The sequence below is a fragment of the Eublepharis macularius genome, chromosome 13, assembly GCF_028583425.1.
Source record: "Eublepharis macularius isolate TG4126 chromosome 13, MPM_Emac_v1.0, whole genome shotgun sequence".
Classification (NCBI taxonomy): Eukaryota; Metazoa; Chordata; class Lepidosauria; order Squamata; family Eublepharidae; genus Eublepharis; species Eublepharis macularius.
The window spans coordinates 64,627,352-64,645,601 of record NC_072802.1 but is presented as its reverse complement, the minus strand read 5'-3'; the positions used below and the strand labels follow the sequence as shown (position 1 = coordinate 64,645,601).

General features: G+C 44.9%; 1 protein-coding gene across 2 annotated transcripts in view; it reads right to left on the bottom strand.

The window, feature by feature from the left end:
- Window positions 1-6,182: 6,182 nt before the first annotated feature.
- Window positions 6,183-18,250, bottom strand: part of STX2 (syntaxin 2) — a 34,203-nt gene continuing 22,135 nt past the window's right edge. The window contains exons 7-10 of one of the 2 annotated variants that reach the window (XM_054996981.1): window positions 17,578-17,651; window positions 17,345-17,482; window positions 13,465-13,575; window positions 6,183-8,242 (exon numbers count right to left, since the gene is read on the bottom strand). In XM_054996981.1, coding sequence (XP_054852956.1) covers window positions 8,165-8,242; window positions 13,465-13,575; window positions 17,345-17,482; window positions 17,578-17,651 — 401 coding nt within the window. In that variant the 3' untranslated portion in view covers window positions 6,183-8,164. Of the gene's footprint in view, window positions 8,243-10,328; window positions 10,444-13,464; window positions 13,576-17,344; window positions 17,483-17,577; window positions 17,652-18,250 lie in introns of those variants that run through there. The other variant, XM_054996980.1, reaches the window with a different exon arrangement.

Here is an 18,250-nt window from a genome sequence, read left to right as displayed (position 1 = left end):
GAAAGCACCGACTTCCTCAGGGTCAACTTCAACAGCAGCCTCTACAACGGTTGCCAAGCCCAAGTGTCTCCATGCGTTTTAACGGCTATGCATTATTTAGAAACACAAGCATCCTCACTGAGTCAGCAAAGCGCTTCTGGAGTTCTGAAAGAGTGGGTGGCCAACATCACAAAATGGTTGCCAGGAGAAGGGGCAATGCCCAGGGCTCATTTTGAGGGGGAACGTGCATAAACACAGTTCTTGCAGTTCCCCAAAGAGGCCCCGCCCACCTGACTCTCAGCCATTTTGTGCCCGTTTCGGTCTGGATTGGGACCAAAACAGCCCAGATTGGGCCTCTGACAGGTGGTGGATCACTCTCCCACTCAGCAGCAGTCTGATCTTGACCATTTTGGGCCCCTTTTCAGCCATTTTCAGCCCCTTTTTGCCATTTTGGGCCCAATTTCGGCCCTGAATGGCCAGGATTGGGTCCAAAACAGCCAGGATAGGTGATGTCAGGGGGTCTGGCATATGCAAATCAGTTATGCTAATGACACACTTCCAGTGATGGCAAGGGGTGTGGCCTATGCTAATGAGTTATGCTAATGAGTTCCTCCAGCTCTTTTTCTACGAAATGACCCCTGGCAACGCCTATTGTAAAATGACAGCCATGGAGGATCAGCTTTTAGCTGCTGCTTGGTTACAGGCTCTGCCCTCAAGAGGTCCTGGGATTTGTTGGCATTGGCCTGGGAAATCTAAGACCAAGTCAGTGCCCGTGGCCAAGCTAAAGGCAAAGGGCTGCGACACGCCTGCTCAGGAAGAGCTCAGTTCCTTGCTAGCCAACCAGCTGGTAGCAAAACAGTACACCGCCACTTCAGGAAACCTGCCCAAGGTGGCGTACAACAAACATAGATTATTAATCAAAATCCAGAATTAAAACACCCAGCCAGAGCATAGCAACATAGGTCAACATTGCAACAGCTTACAATAATAACCAGGGCATTTTTTCAGCTGGAATGCGGCGGAACGGAGTTTCGGAACCTCTTGAAAATGGTCACATGGCTGATGGCCCCGCCCCCTGATCTCCAGACAGAGGGGAGTTGAGATTGCCCTCCATGCTTCTTGGCAGCGCAGAGGGCAATCTAAACTCCCCTCTGTCTGGAGATCAGGGGGCGAGGCCACCAGCCATGTGACCATTTTCTCCGAGGGCAACCCACTGAGTTCCGCCACCTCTTTCCCCAGAAAAAAAGCCCTGATAATAACAATTATCAGACTAAAAGGTACTAAAAGAGCAACCCCTTAATTAAAAGACTGAACAGTTACATTGAACTTTGGCACCTAAAAGAGCAGCATTCACACCAGGTAGCCTCAATGGGAAAGGGCATTCCATAGGAGAGGTTATGATAAAGTCCTGTCTCTGGTTACCATGCAGGGCTTGCCGGGAAGATCTTAAATCTATTTTTAATCCCATTTTTCCGCCAAGGAGCTCAGAAACCCATACATTGTTGCCCTCCCCTGTTTTGTCCACACGTGCACCTGGCAAGGTAAGTTATGCCAAGAGAATGACTGGCCCAGTTCATCCAATGTGTTTCATGGCTGAATGGACTGAACCCTTGATCCTAGGCTGGCACTCCAGTCACTGCTCTACTGGCTCTTTCCAGATGAATAAACCTCAGCGAGCTTTATAATCTTCACTTAGGCCAGGTAGGTTGGCCAGGTAGGTGGATTACAGGGTTTAAGGCACAAGAACAGCAAGGGCCCATTACCTGATGTCCTGCAGCTGCTCCGGAACACAGACCAACTATCGCACTCTCAGTTTCATACTGTTATTGGAGTGAACTTATGCAGGGGGCTATTTTCCTACACAGGCGCAAAACTCGAAAGGTTTTGAATGGATCTATTTGTCACTGGCAAACAAACAGGAAATTCACTCACCGTCCCACTTTGACTGGTAACGTTTTGGTTTGTTCCAGCCTCTTCTCATTTATCCTACACTCAGGCCCTTTAAGCCACCATGAAACCCTTTGCAAACAAGCACTCGGTGCCTTTACTTCTCATTTGCTTACCTTTTCCATTTCCCCCCACCTAAGCACTTGGCAAAGACGAGTTAAGGACCCACGAAACACTCGTACACCCCGACGATCAACTTCTTTGATAAATTCCCAGGAACCGATCTGGCCTCCTTTCCTGTCTTTGGACGCTTTAGATCAGTCACCAAAATAGTGTTTGCGACTGATGTTGTATAAACCGAGAAGCCGATCATGGCGAGTGGCTCGAGTTGCTTCACAGGTGCAGAGGCTGATCCGTTAGCTTGCATCTCAGGACGGGTGCCATGGTTATATTTAGCGAGGTGTATGAGTCACGGGACACAGCAAAGGGCATTTCAGACCAACGGGGGACGGAAGAATTTACAGTTAATTTCTACCCCCCCCCTTTTTTTTTGCTAGAAGCAACTGGAGACCCCAGAATCCATTCCGTTACGGGCCCCTGCTGATCAGCCCAGTTGTCCTTCCAGTCCCGCTTCTCTCAGTAGCCAAGCCAGATGCCCTGGAAGACATACAAGCAAGAGTGGGACGGGAGGAAAAACCAGCCCTGGAAAAAGGCACCGATCCTGGCTCTACCCCATCCAAGGAGGAAGAGATGCCATCGCACCCTCCTTTCCTGTCCAGCCAGCCCCACTCCACCGTGACTCAGCCGAGCACTATTCTTTATAATGGACTGGCCTGGTGCATATGGAGGGGCAGGTCATCGGTCCACCAGGATAAATTCTGGTGGCTACAATGGCCAGTCTGCCCCTGCTGACAAGAAAACCACAGGAACCAAGTCTTACCCCACTTTAACCCCCCAGCACCAGCATACACGGAGTTCGCTGGCCTGTGAACATGGAGGCTGTAGTCAACCTGGCACCTATTGCTCCAGCTGCAAACTTATTTTCAAACATCTAGTCAGAGTCACAAGGACTGGAAAACTGTTAAGTCTCCCAGTGAAACAACTGTACATTTCTTGACGGTGTTTCTTTAGAGCCATTATATTATCTACTGGAATACGCTGTCCCGCTTTTCTGCTATGGGGTGCTCAATATGGCTAACATAATATGAATGAGCATAAAATCTGGAGGAAAAATTAAACAAAACAGTAAACAGAAAACATGCAAAGACGACAGCATCAGAGCTTTTTTTTTTTTAAATCCCCATTCCTCAAATAAAAAAGCCTTTACAAAAGAAAATACCCAGGAAGTAAAGAGCGAGGCACAGTTCAAAGGAGAGGGGACTTCCAGAGCTAAAAGTACCCCCAACCTATGAACTGATGCACCCCCTTGCCTCCATCCATGGGGTTGTCCAATGCAGAGAGCCAGTTGCAGACCTAAAGAAATAGCTAGATCTGCACTCCTTAACCTTTAAATTCACCCCCCCTCCGCCACACTCATACACACAAAGCAGGCTAACATCATCATCCAACAATCCCTCCCACAAATCAAGGATGAGGGGGGAGAATATCAGAGCTCTTAGGACACGGCAACTTTATTCACACATGTACAAGATCTCTGCATATAATATGTGTGTGCCTGAGATCTATTCAGTGATACCCTTGAACCCAATGTCCACCAGCCAACTCCTGAATATTCAAGGTTACATTCTTATTTGATGTATGTTGGCCCTCCTTTAAAAAAAAAAAAAACTGGGGGAGAAATCTAGGAACCTGAGTGGGGAACGAGCCGTGTAAAAAGAATTCCATTAAGAATCACCAGGGCTTTTTTTCTGGGAAAAGAGGTGGCGGAACTCAGTGGGTTGCCAGCACAGGGGGCAACTCCTGGTGGGAGGTGGTGCCACATGTGTGAGTGTAAAGTGCGTGCACACTCCCAGGACCGCACAATGATGTCACTTTGGGTCCGCTGGAACAAGGGGGGGGGGTTAAAGTTTAAATTGCCCTCGGCGAAAATGGTCACATGGCCGGTGGCCCCCCCCCCCCCCCGATCTCCAGACAGAGGGGAGTTTAGATTGTCCTCCGCGCCCAGCTGGGCACGGAGGGCAATCTAAACTCCCCTCTGTCTGGAGATCAGGGGGCGGGGCCACCGGCCATGTGACCATTTTCAAGAGGTGCTGGAACTCCGTTCCACCACGTTCCAGCTGAAAAAAAGCCCTGAGAATCACTAAATGGGACAAGTCTTTCAAACCTGTCTACTTTCGCTCAGCCACAGACAGCTCATCCTGAAAACTGGTACAATCATCACAAAACTTCCAAAACATTGTTTCAATACATTTATTATTGTTGTTGTTGTTGTTGTTATGGGTTTATTTTCCATTCCATCTTTTCATACATCGATTGTGTGCATTGTGAATCTTGAAAGAAAAAGTCAACAGTTTTAACTACACCGCATAGATTATGTATGCAAGTGCCGTCAAGTCGCAACCGATTTATGGTGATTCCGCCAAAGGTTTTTCAAGGCAAGAGAGGAGCAGAGGAGGGTTTTGCCATTTCCTTCCTCTGTAATACAGTCATCTTGGCCGCCTCCCATCCAAGTACAGACCAGGCTCAACTCTTCTAAGATATGACGAGATCAGGCTATACCATGCCACCTTCCTACTCAAGTATAAATTAGTTCTGCAAAATGCAGAGAATAACCTATTTTACTGATGCCCATATTCAAAACAGAAAACCAGAAATCAAAAGGTTTTTTAAAAAGATAAATTACCCCACGCATGAATAGATGTCTTCTGATAACACTACCATGTCCAGTTTTTCTCTACCTTTTACAAAGACTACAAACCTTCCTAGGAAAATTAATTCTGAAAGAGGCAATTTCATCTCTTCAAATTTACAGAATGGGCGTGTCCAGTGAAAAGCCCATAGTATCAGCTTCTCTTTAAGCCACACTGATAAGAACTACTATTGGTTCCGGTGGGACTTGTGGCAGGAGAAAATCATTACCCACACCCACAGCAGATTGTCTCCCCCAGGCACTGGGTTTTGCTGCATGGGCCAAAAGAAAAAAGATTCATAGGTGTCCTAGTGAAGGACACTATGAAATTGGCATTCACCAGGGTAGGAGAGCCACTCACGGGTGTCCACCTGTAAGCTTGAGAAATGGCATTCTAAAAACAACTTATTTGTATGTGCAGGATTCGAGTCCAGTGGCACTGCAGAGACCAAGAAGATTTTCAGGGTATAAGCTTTTGAGAGTCAGAGCTCCCTTCTTCAGATACTAGATGGCTCTCAAAAGCTTATACCATGAGAGAGGACAGTATCTGCATTTGTGCAGAAACCGTTTATAGATTTTTACATGAAACAGACAATGACTTGATGGTGTGTCGATTCATGGATTAAGGAATATGATATGAACTATAGCTGAGGGCCTTCGGAATGTTTAGTTTGGAGGAGATTGAGGGGGGACACGATTGTTCTCTTTAAGTATTTGAAAGGCTGTCATTTGGAGGAGAGCAGGGAGCTGTTCCAGTTGGCAGCAGAGGGTAGGACCCGAAGAGATGGGCTTAAATTACATGCACAAAGGTACTGGCTGGATATTAGGAAGAACTTTTTCACGGTTAGAGTAGTTCAAAAGTGGAATCAGCTGCCTAGGGAGGTGGTGAGCTCCCATTCACTGACAGTTTTCAAGAAGAGGCTGGATGAATATTTGTCAGAGATGCTTTAGGCTGATCCTGCACTGGGGAGGGGGATGGACTAGATGGTCTGTATGGCCCCTTCCAACTCTACAATTCGATGAAAAAAAGAGGGCTATTATTCTTAACACAGAATAAGTGAGAATTTGAAAATGATACATATTTGTTGTGGAGAAAATCGGAACCCAGCCCGTAGTTTAGTCTTGCTTTTATTTTTCTTCTCTATATCTTCTTCCTCGTTTTATTAGTTGCCTTTTATGTTTTTTCTTTCATGTTTATATGAATTGTTACTTTGGATTGTTTCCTAGATGATTGTTTTTTCTTATCTTTTATGTTTATTGCTTTTATATATATATACGCACACACATACATATATAGATTTATAAATACATATATATAAAAGCTTATACCATGAACATCTTGTTCATCTTTAGGTTGCCACTGGAAAGCAACACGGCTACAGACTTATAATGATTTGAAACTTGTATCACCATATTTTAAGCATTAACATTCATTTAGAAGAATTTTTATTGCAAGGCCTTTGTAATCTTTCAAGGAAGTCAGACACATAGAAATGACAATTATTAATGTTATCTTTTAGTTTATTATATACATAACAAACATTGAAGAATATACACTGTAAATATGTAAAAAGTCAATAAACTATGAGTGATGAGAAAGATTACCTGTAACACAAAATATATCTGCAAGTTTATTCTTCTTGTTCAAAACACAGAAATAAATATTTCAAGACCATTTATCGTTTTTTTAAAAAGGCACCCGTTGCACTTTGTTTCACTTCTGGCATAAATATCCACATATCTACATGAATATATTGGAAACAGTGAGAAATCAAAAACACAGTTATCAATATTTTACATAGCAATAACACAATACAAAAAAAGCTATTCAGCAACAAGTGTTTTGGTTACTTCTGAAATGCTTTAAATGTTGCTCCCAGCTGCACAGTTTTGGTCCTAACCCAGAGAAAGGAGTGCAAAGCCCCCTTCCTTTCAACAGAACTCAATTGTGACGTACTTTGGACCAAGGCCTTTGCTAAGTTGCAAACACTTCATTCTTGCTAGGGAAATTCAAAAAGCACATTCCCCCAACAAATTCAGTGTCTTGTTTAGAACGAACACCTGCTCGTCCTTTTCGTCACCCGCCTTCATTAAGGACTAAATGGAAATTTAAAGACACAAAACCTTGATTTTTGTGATTGTTCCTTGATGAAAAGGAAATCACGGCTTGCTGCACTACAGCCAGAACTGTAAAGCAGATCCAATCTGCAGGGTTAAGCTGTGTCACAGATTAGATTAGAAGGATTCCAAGATCAAACCGAGCTTTAAAATGCTCGTATCTTTGCCTCATTATCATATTTTTACTGAAACCATTTTTTCTCAGTTATTAGACACTGTGAGTAAAGCCCACCAAACCATATGAAAGCAAAGGTTCCACTAAAACAAACGGGACTTTTTCCTCTGTGTGTGCATGCATGTGCATAAGAAGATAGAGACCCTTGTTAGATCTGAAGCAATCATACCTATAAAAGCTTCTCCATTCACTTCGATGCCGGAGGTTGTTTGGTACGCACAACAGGATGTGTGTAAATCTTTACCAAAGAGAATGAGGAAGCCAGTATAGGCAGGACATTCAAGCTCTGAAGGGCTTGCTCCAGAGTGCCAGTGAGCACCTTCCATTCATCTCTAGAAAACTGGAGCCCTCTAAATATTTTATGGCATAACTCTGAAAGGGGGAGAGCCCATAGGAGTATCAGGGGAAAATGTATAGTAATCTTCACAGTGGAGTAGATCCTCTTTAAAACAGTGTTATGTGATAAAGTCGTAATAGTACTTAAGCCTATACACAATTTTGGCTGGTCAGTACTAAGAAAAAGGCACTTGCTTCTACACAGTTGTCGAAAAGCCGTCTGAAAACTATGAAACTGCTCACATTAAAAGCATACACTGACTTGTTAAGCACTTTTTTAAAAAAATCATGTTTAAGACAGTTTTTTTTAAAAAATACGGAAACTGGAAACAAAAGACACTTCATATCTCACCCCAATCACGTTTACCTGAAAGTCAAAGACCTGCTGACAGCAATGGAACTCGCCTCTGAAGTCTGACGACAGTCCTAAGCATAGTTACAAATTCTTTAAGAGAATGTGGCTGCATCAGTTTTAAAATAAGATCCACCGCTATGTTAATAAGATGGATTAATTAATGGCAAATGAAGCCACAAAAAGCAAAGGCTCAATGTTTGGGGACAATGCATTCCACTTGGATAGCACTGGCCTATTAAAAACACAACAGAATTCATCTCCAATAGTGCAGAACAAAATCTGAGCAGCCTTTATGTCCGTGAGATACAATTTGCAGTTTTCCATTTTCGAGAGGAAAACCCCCACTCCACCAATTTAGCGCTGTCGGCTAAATAGCTAACAGTCATCTGGTTTCCCTCGAAGAACATCTGACTGTGGCAAGAGAAGGCATCTTTACAAGCAGGCTGGTTGGTTTCCTCGCATGTGTGAGATTTGGATGCTGCAACCTCTTGGTATCTGCCGTGTGCTACGAGAAGGTTGCTGCTAGGATAATTCCAAGGATTACAAGCAGCAAAGTTACACAAATGATTATGAACATCAATTTCTGCAAGACAAAGGGGTGGGGGTGGGGAGTTAGGGAAACCTATCATTAGTTGGCTACAGCAGAAATTTTTAAAAATACAGAAGATGCAGGGAAGGAACATTTAAATTCCAATTCCAACCATATGTACTGGATTTCAATGGAAATTGCATCTAGCGACTACTAAACTTACAGTGAAATCCTAAACAGTTACTCCAGTCTAAGCCCACCGACTGGAGTAACTCTGCCTAGGATTTCACTTTTAATTACTAGATTGAAACAAGGACTCAGCAGGGCCGGATCGGAGGGGGCAGGGGGGTAGCCTGCCCCCGGCACCGGCAAAGAGGGGGTGCCGGGCGCGGCTGCCAGCCACCAGGAGCGCGCCGCGGCTTGCTGCGCAGGAGGCTGAGCGTAGGGTTGGGAGGCCCTTGTCTGCCCCGCCGATGGGGCAGCTGGCTTGCCGCGCGCGCAGGACCTCCCAGCCCTGCGCTCAGCCACCCGCGCGGCAAGCCAGCTCCACGGTGCACCAGGCGCTGGGGCAGCCGGCTTGCCGCACAGGCGGCACGGGGCAGCGGGGTAGGCAAACCGCGTGGAGGGCCTCCTAGCCCTGCGCTCAGACACCTGCGCAGCAAGCTGGCTGCCCCAGCGCATGCATGCATGCGCCACCGCCGCCAGCTCCATGGCACACCGGGTGCCTGGGTGGCTGGGTTGCCACGCGGGCAGCACGCCCCCACCCCTGTGTGATGATGTCACTATGACGTCACGATGACGTCATCACGTGGCACCGGGAACGCGCGCGCGCTGTGCGCATGCACAGAGGCTGGAGAAAGTGTTGCGCTGGGCACCAGCAACCCTAGATCCGGCCCTGGGACTCAGTTCAGAAGTCACACAAAAACATGATTTGATTATGCAAACTACAGTTAGCATGATTGTCTGAAAGTGGGCCACTCCATTAACTGTGGGTACCGAGATTTGAAGTTGGCTTATTAAGTCTTCAATAAAGTTTCATGGGACGTACAAATGTGGGCATCTTAGCTTGTTTCTTGGTGTTGCCTTTGCCAGGATGCAGACTGAGATACCAGCCAGACTCAGTAGGGAAGAAAGGAGAAAGACAGAAGGCAATGAAACTGGGATCGTGTGAAAGCTGAGTCCGAGTTTCACAAAATAACCGTTGTTAAAACAAACCATGATTTCACTTCAGGTTTCAGCCAAACCTACGAAACATGATAGCTTTTTTTATTTCAGAGGTGCATTGCGCTCAATACTGGAACAGGCAAAATTTTAGAATACATAAAGGTGTGTGTGTTACTGGGGCACATGGGGCTTTACAGTGTAACTAAAATAATGAAGATTCCTGCTTTGGAAACCTTACAATCTGGATTTTGGTGCATGCATGCATTAGGTGGGGGTTGGGGATAGCAGAAGAAACGGGGAGGGAGCATGGATAACAGGAAACAAATATGCTACTATTCCTGCCGGGATTTCATTACTAAGATCACCCAAGGCTGCAATGAAGAAAGGACAGTAGGGTAACAGCAAGAGCGAAGGAGGTAGAACCAAAGACCGGGTTTCGAGGAAGGATTAGAGGGAGGTGGTGCCATATACTACTGGGCTATAACAGGGCAAGCGTCCTCACAAAAACATTATTTTTAGTCATACCAAACCAACAACAGATTTAACATAAACTTCTTATTCTACACAATGTACAGATAGAAAGAGGATTACGGGCTGTAGTACTGATCTAAATGTTCTCTCCAAACCCGTATAAATTGAGCTTGTTTCTAAAGCTGGTCTATTTCTACACCACTGCAATGTTGGCTCAAGAGAAAAGATCTAATTCTAGCGGTCTCAACTTTTCTTGCACTACTGTGTGTGAGATGGACGCATGTTCAGCAGCTAGCCACTAGGGGGCTCAGCCCGCACAGTAGCTGCTGTTTTTAGGGCTTACACGGACGCTGAATGCAATGTTCCAGTTTAGCAAGTGAGTTAGATCACGGTCTTTTGTATGAAAATCACACACGGACACAAATTAGCACAGAGGGCAAATTAATAGAGCTAAGCCATTTGCAGAAAAGCAAGTTAGTTGATTAGTACTTACTGCCGCAACAGCAGAGCGAGATGCATGCTGGCTTATCCGAGCATCACCGAGTCCCGACTGACAAGCCAATTATTAGAGCAATTACGGCAAGCAGAACCAATACAACAATGAGAATTATCCACTTTTTCTGCCAAAGGAAAAGACGGTCAACATCTCCGTTTTGGAAAAACAGTGTCAAAACAAAGCTTAGAAAGGCCAATTTCCCATTCGACACCCAGTTTAAGGAGGCATGGGTTCAAATCCACATTCAGATACAAAGCTTGCTGGCAGCCTTGGGTGGGGGGAACCCCACTATGACAGGCTAACCTACACCGCAGGATTACTGTGAGAATCAACTGAGGGAGTTCCATGTAATTCAACACTGAATGCCTCAGAGGAAAAGAGGAATATAAACAGGAAAGTATGCAGCTTTCCCAGGCAGGAACTGTATCAAGAAGCAAAAGCAATGCTCCAGGATAGAGGCACAAGACAATTACTGTGGCACATGCCCCAACTGCTGACCTCCATCCCTTGCGTGCACAGTGGTGTCACATGACAGCTCTTGCCAGGACCCAGCTCATCTCATTGTGTGTGTGGCTGCAGAACAAAGGGGGGGGGGGTGGTACTGCATGCTCTTTTGTCCAGGTTCAAAAATTAGTTTGCTGACATTCCACTCGATCATTCTGGGGGCTATACGGATGGGTCAGACGAAACAATGAGGTCATTTCTGGGCTAACACACACAAACACAATGCAGAATTTGAAGCAAGCCGTTCTGACTGTGTTAGGCCAGCCTGGTTTTCTGGCCAGCGTGTGCTGCCCCGTGGAGTCGCAGTTCACAGCATTATGAAAAGGACCCAGCAGTACTGATATGCAGCTTCAGGAGACTCGAGAGAAGTGGGAAGTATAACAATGTTGGGAGCAGAATTAGAGTCTCTCTCCACAAGACACTGACATGTGAAGGACACGTGGCGGGAGATGAAATGTTAGCTGGGAAGGGTAGTTTAAAAAGACAGAGCAGGGGGCAGGCCAAAGGCTTTTCTATACACTGGAGATGTGTGAAGGGGTTGTGAAATGCCAGAAGGGAAACCTCAGCCCATTATAACTTCTCCAGCTCAAGCCCATTTCCATTCCTTGCTGCCCTCTGGTTGCGATCCCACCCAGTTTTAGACTGGAGAGGTGAAATTGACAGAGCCTTTGGGGAGGCGAAGGTGAAATTAACAAACCCTCTGAGGAGCGATCTCTGCCGGCTCTGACTTCTTAAACTATGCTTCCTGGATAACACTGTGTCTCCTTACACTTGTTGAACATGCATCGAGGCGTCTAGGGTAGAGAGACTCTTAGCAGCACTTGAACTGGAGTTAAAGACAGCACATGAAGAAAGTTTGCTGATAGGGTTCCCAAAAGGCTTGGAGAAAAACATCTTGCTCCCTTCCTGGAGACTTAATGTGTGGAAACAGGCAGCTTATCATGACATGGAGGTAACTGACATCACCTGGCAAAGAACATCTCATTAAGGATTGATTAAAAGGATGGAGCATTTTTTTCACCAGGTAATCACCAGGTAACCCTACCCCTGAGCAAAGAGCCTCAGCAGAAACACCCAGGGCTTGTTCCATGTGCGTTACTGGGACTTCTCTCCATCCTGTTCTGAAGAGATAATCAAACTCTACTGAAGGGTGCACAATTTGAGGCAATACGCTAGTGTTCGATCTCCAATAGTCCACCCCTCCCGAAACAACAAAAGCATCAATCAACGAATACGCCTGATGAGGACTAGCCTCCAGACATGCCCTGCTTGATGCCCTGTTAAGAAAGAGCTCGTGTACATTTAAGAAAGAGAAGCACTGCTGTGCTCGACTTTTAAATTGTTTCAACAAGCATATGGAGGGGGTGGACTGCCAAAACTTTAAAGCGCTCCATAAATGATAAGTATTATTATTAGTAAGCACCGTCTCCAACAAGCAGCGATTTGTTAAAAAGCTTTGCAATTGTGTCTTGTTCTTCAGAAATATCAGAACCAAACTAAATGTTAGAGTCGGGGGTGGGCAGAGATCATACATCATTTTACAGATGGGAGTTCTGGGGAATAACAAAGCAGATAAGTCTAAACAGGAATGGTTTAAAACAATGATTATTGCTGCACATGCAGTCATAGCTTATGACTTAAAGATTGTATATATTTATTTTCACAGTCAATTTATTACATTTTTGATTGAGTATTATACTTTTTAGACTGTGTTGCTACGTTCCCTGTTTGTTCTGTTTGTATCTTGAGTAGGAAAGGGAGCCCCTTGCTTTCCTTTTTTTCTCTTATGACTAGGATACGGCAAAGTGGACTATGGGTAGATGGAACTTGTATCTATATCAAATGATTCAATCAGACATTTTGTCTATATTAAAACAGGAAAAGACATGGGAGGATAATATATTGGAGATAAGGAAGAAATGGCTTGGGTATATAAGTTGGGTAAGGGAAGGGGGGCCCAACAAAGATACATTTGACAAAATCCAAAGGGTGTGCTTATGGTTGCAAGTATAAAGTTGTGTTTTTTTTCAAACTGGTTGTTCACGGGAAGGGGGGGAGGGTAACATAAAGGGGAAAAGGTTGTATTGAGGTAGGATTATGTTAATGTAATGAAAGTGACTATGTATGGCTATGTAAACAAAGACATCAATACAATAAAAAAAACCCATCATTTTACAGATTTCCACTTGTTTGTGCATGGAGAAAGGGTGGAGGTGTCTATTTTTTTTTTAAAGAAATTGGCAAGGGAAACTGAAAACCAGTTGAGTGAAGTAGGACATCGAGATGTCCTACTTCACTGCTCTGTTGCTCTCAGCATCGTCCCCCGCACCCCAAGCCTGGCTTCAGTAGCACCAGCAAGGTAAATCTGCCCTTGCTCTCCATGTTTTTTCCAAATAGCACCTGCCTCCAATTTAGACCACGAAGGGAAACTACATGGATTCCCACTGTGGGAATTGAATAAGGATTCAAATTAAGAACCCAAACCAAGCCTCCAGTCCCTGAACCACCACCATCTTCAGAGCAGCGTTACTCCAAAGAAAGAGGGTTCACAACAACCTCCTCTCTTGCATGCCTGGATGAAAACAGACAAGGAAGCAGAAGCCCTTCAAGCAAGACTGGTAAGAGTAAGCCTCGTTCCTACCCTGCGAGCTTTGCTTTGATATTTGACGGCTTTCTTGGTCTCCTCTTTCGCGTGTTCGACATAATCGACTGCATTCATCACGTTTTTCTCAATGCTGTTGACCATTTCACCCTGAAAGTCAAACCATCGAAAAGAAAAACATTTACTGCGAAACTTTCAAGGAACTGCTGGATGACCCAGGACAGGAAGAAACGTTCTTGAACAATTTTAGAACAAGGGTTATGTGCAACAGATGTATTGCTGGGAATTGTCACAACGGCATTCACAAAATAGCATCTCCCCCCCCCCCCGGTTTTATATTTTACAGGGATCGCATTGGGGAAAGCAGGCGGTGCGTAGTGGGTGGGAAATAAGGAAAAAGGAAAGCGTAGCTACAAAAATGAGAAATGCTTTTGACATTTTGGACTGGCATTCTAAGTAGGAAGGAACATGAAATGCTGAGATGTACCATCCGCCCCTTCTGGTATGCGCCGGGGTACCAAATGCAATTCTCATAGCACTGTCTGGTGCCCGACCCTCCTTCTCAGGACAGCTGCTGTGGCTGCAACCTGGAAGCATCCCTGGGGCCAGTGAGGGCTGCATCGTCTCTACGGGGTCTGAGGAACTTGCGGTCATACTGAATACAGTTCACCAGCCGTATCTTATGCCCTTCCAGGTGCTCTACCTGCTTTGGCAGGCACGGGAAGAGAGTAAGCACCAGAGGTCGGTTGAACCCAATGGGCCGCCATGCATAGCGAGTGGTTTGTGTCCAACGTGGACGGCAAGGCCAGGCGTTCTCTGCATCATCAGAGGGAGGTGCTGGCAGGTGGTTTTTCTCCACTTTTCATGAGATGCTGCACAGCAAGGATGTCTCTTTGTACCAGCCATGAAGGAGACCAGATGAGACTGTGCCGTCAGATGCCGGACAAATCTGCCCCACCGGACACAATCCATCGTCCTCCTGGAGAATCTGCATTGAGGTGAAAGGGAGGTTTGAAGAGAACTCCCCAGTGGATTGTGCCCTGTACTAATTAACAGGCAGGGATGCCGTCTGGATGTTCTTCCTTGGGCAACAAAATGTCATGAGCTTGCCCTGCTGGTTTAGAGGCACAGCCCCAGGCTGCCAGCATGGAATCTCCCTTTGAATATGCCTGGTTTAGAATGCCAGTATACAATCAGACAATGGGGTTGATGAACAAAGTTGAGAAACAATGTGTGGAAAACATGGGAAAGTTGTAAGAGAAGTGTTACCTGGGCGGCTCTGTCCGACAGCAGACATTATCCGCAACAATAAACAGCAAAGTGTTAAAGGTGGTCATGCCACGTTCAATTTCTGCATTCAGTTAACAGCCCCACAAAGGACACCGCTTAACTTGTAAGGGGCAAAGCTCACCCAATATGGTAAGTTAAAACAAAAATTCAAACTACTACATAAAAAGCTTGTTTTTTTTAAAAAAAAAACTTTCAGTGCCCCAAATCATTAAACTAATCCTAAGAGGGCAATTCATGCTTGCATACTTCACATGACTGCTTATAAACTGTCTGCTCCAATGCATGTTACTGCACTCCTGTTTGGGGAAAGGGTGTGAGTGGAAATATTGGGCTCCTGCTCACTGTAATGTTTTTTATGTAAATAAGTTCGTGGGTATGAATGTGGGGGTTCTGAATATTGGTTAACTTGGGTTAGAAGTGCAAGCCTCTGAGAAAAGAAGCGGGGGGCTGGATGGGTGAAATGAGTATGCTCTGATGGGACAGTGGCTGTGCCTCAGGGGGCAGAGTGAACTGCAGTGTTAGTCCGAATGCTGAGAAAAGTGTTCATTCTGTCATTCTGTGCGGAGTTCACCAGCAAACTGTGTGTGAGACTTGATCAGTCTGTGTGTATCTCAGAGAGGTTATTCTTTCTAGGGCAGGCAAGCTGTCTGGAATGGCCTGGGTGAATATAGGCGTGGATGAGAAGAGTGTTTATTCTGTTAGTGAAGATCTGTGTGGAAATAAGTCTTTGTGACTGGGTCTGTGAATATACCTTTAAGAAGATATGGCTATTTTGAAACCACCATGCTTATGGACCTATTCTGAAACCAATACGCTTATCAAGACTCTGCAACCATCACACTTACTTACTTATAAATAAATTCTACTTTGGGTTAAGCAAAAAAGGATCCCCCTTTTTACCTCACAACCACCCCCACGTGCTGACTTTTCTGTCATAATACCATCCATAAATAAGACTTCCTATAATACAAGTTGAACTGAAGAGCTCTAAGGTGAAAGCCTTTGGTGGCCGTGGAAACCTTTTGGGAAGCAGCAACATATATGTCACACAACATGGGGAAAATGCCACAGCTGGGATTCAAACCCCAAAGGAGGGTGTTCTCAAGGTAAAAGGCTGGGTAGAGAACACTTAAAGTTCTGTGTGACTGGAGAAATAAAGGAGAGTTGGTTGCAACCAGGGCCCTTTTAAGGTAAAAATTTAAGGTAATGTAAGTAGGAGCTGTAATAAAGGTCCAAGGGTTTGAAACAAAACATTACACTCGCATTATTTGCCTACATGTAGCAGTTGCATTTTGAAAACATTTGTTTGGACGTTTTTGTTTATGCCTCGGCTTCCACTGTTGTGTGGGATTCTTTTCTACCTCTTATACATCCAGTTCGACTCAATTACATTCTCCCCCTCCTTCTTATGCACTTCGATTCCTACTTGTACTTTTTGTTAGTTGGAAAAAACTAGACTGCTGCTACAAGTCAACAAGACAAACTGTGGTTGACACAAATCACAGTTTACCCAGAAAGCATAACTATAAAACACAATCAAACCATGGTTTGCCGTTCAAATTTCCAGGTAAACCATGGTTAGCACAAGCAAACAGCTTGCCCAGTTCACATGCGGCTGCAATTGTTGGATTGCCAACAAACTGCCAGAAAGAGCCAAGTGCACATGAAGGGAGAAGAGAGGGACAGAAAGGGAAGAATGAGTACACCAGCCCACAATTCATTCACAAAGCACCAAACGACGGTTTGGTGTCAAGTGTGTACTGACTCAAAGAGACAAATACAGCAGAAGGTAACTTTACCAAGCTTTGGAATGGGGAACAGCACTAACTGTTTCCATCCTTCAGTCTTTACTGGATACACACTCTTGGAAAGCTTCCTAAATATTGCTTACATTAGCTGTTAGCAGCCCTCACAGATTAAGGCCCCTATCAGATTTACAGCATTATGGCGTTAAGCTTAACCTCTGAAAGCCCACTGGACAATACAGCCCTGGGCGAGGCACATTTCTTGTGGTCCTGGTAAGATGGCACAGTGCTCAGTCAAGAGTGAGGAAGAAGTGGCCCCAAGGAATTCAGCAATCCTCTCGCCCTAATAACCCCAGTGCGGCTTCTTACGCATGTTATTAAGATTCTTCAGCTGTTGTTTTTGTTTAGCAGTAAGGATCACCAGAATTGGGGAGCATGAGAGGTTGTGTTTAAGTTTCACGTGCACTTGAAATGCAAGAATCTAATTCGAATTTCCAGGAACCAAAACGACAGGCTGCATCACACACCCATGCTTATTCTTCAACATTCTTATTCCAACGTTGGAAATAATCTTGATATATCAGCTTGGAAACAACAAAGGTTGCGGGGGGGGGGGGGGGGGGCGGAGGACACCAATGCATCTGAACCAGTTTTGAAGACCATAAGAAGGACTTTGTTCTTTGCTACATTTCACATGTTGTCAGCAGCCAACACAGTTTGCAATTTCCTTTCATTTCAGTGGAGTTCTTAGACAAGGCAAAGAAGCTACCTTGCGGGTCCCTTGCATCCCACTTCAGGTTAAAAGGAATAAATCCAACACTGCTCTAACTACGGAGTTTCAAACATATTCTACTGCCAGCGATAATGCGACTTTGCTCACTTACCTGGACCTCAACTAGCATTGCCATATCCATGAACATTTCATGTAGCTCATGTATACTGGATTCCAGCTTTATAATGTCCTTGTGACGTGATTCAATTTCATCTAGAGCTTCCCTGGTAATTTTGGTGTCGAGAATAATCTTTGGGGAGTAAGAAAGTACTAAATCAGTAGGCATTCGGGGTGAGAAGGAGGGCGGATATAATGAGGGCAGCAAAGCAGACTGGAAATACGTACGTCCGAAGTGAAAATAGAAAGATTGCCACTCTCCAGCATGTCTTCTAGTTCATCATCACTGGTGGCCTTCCCAGCTAGTAAGAAATTAAGAGTCATCCATTATCATCCATTGCTTCCTATATCTTACCATGTAAAAGGCAAGCTGTACTGGCTGCTGGAGCTTAAGTAGACTCTTCCCCAGCACATGAGGAACTGAGAGCCAAGCTACAAGAGACGAATTACAAGAGAAGGAACACATGAAGGGAGTCACAATGTTAGCTCGGAAGCTGAGTTTTAAAAGAGATCAGAAGGCTTTGTCAATTTCCCTTCTCTACAGAGCCAGCACAGATTGCTCCTCTAGAGGGTTTGCTAATTTCTTTTTTGCCTCTGGAAGGCCCTGTCAGTTTCACTTCCTCTTCTAGGAGGCAAAGAGGAAAAAAACAAACCCTCTGAGCAGTCATCTCCCTGGCTCTGCAGAGAGGGGAAATTGATGAAGCCTTCTGATTGCTTTTAAAACTCAACTTCCCGGCTAACATTGCGACTCCTTTCATGTTCTCTTCCTCGTGCAATTCGTTTCTTGTAGCTTGGCTCTTATATAACCAATCCTGGGAATTGTAACAGAAACAGAATCGTGTTATTTAGAGGGCTGAATAGCTTTAAAAGCTCCAAGATGATCATTCTTAAAGATGGTTTC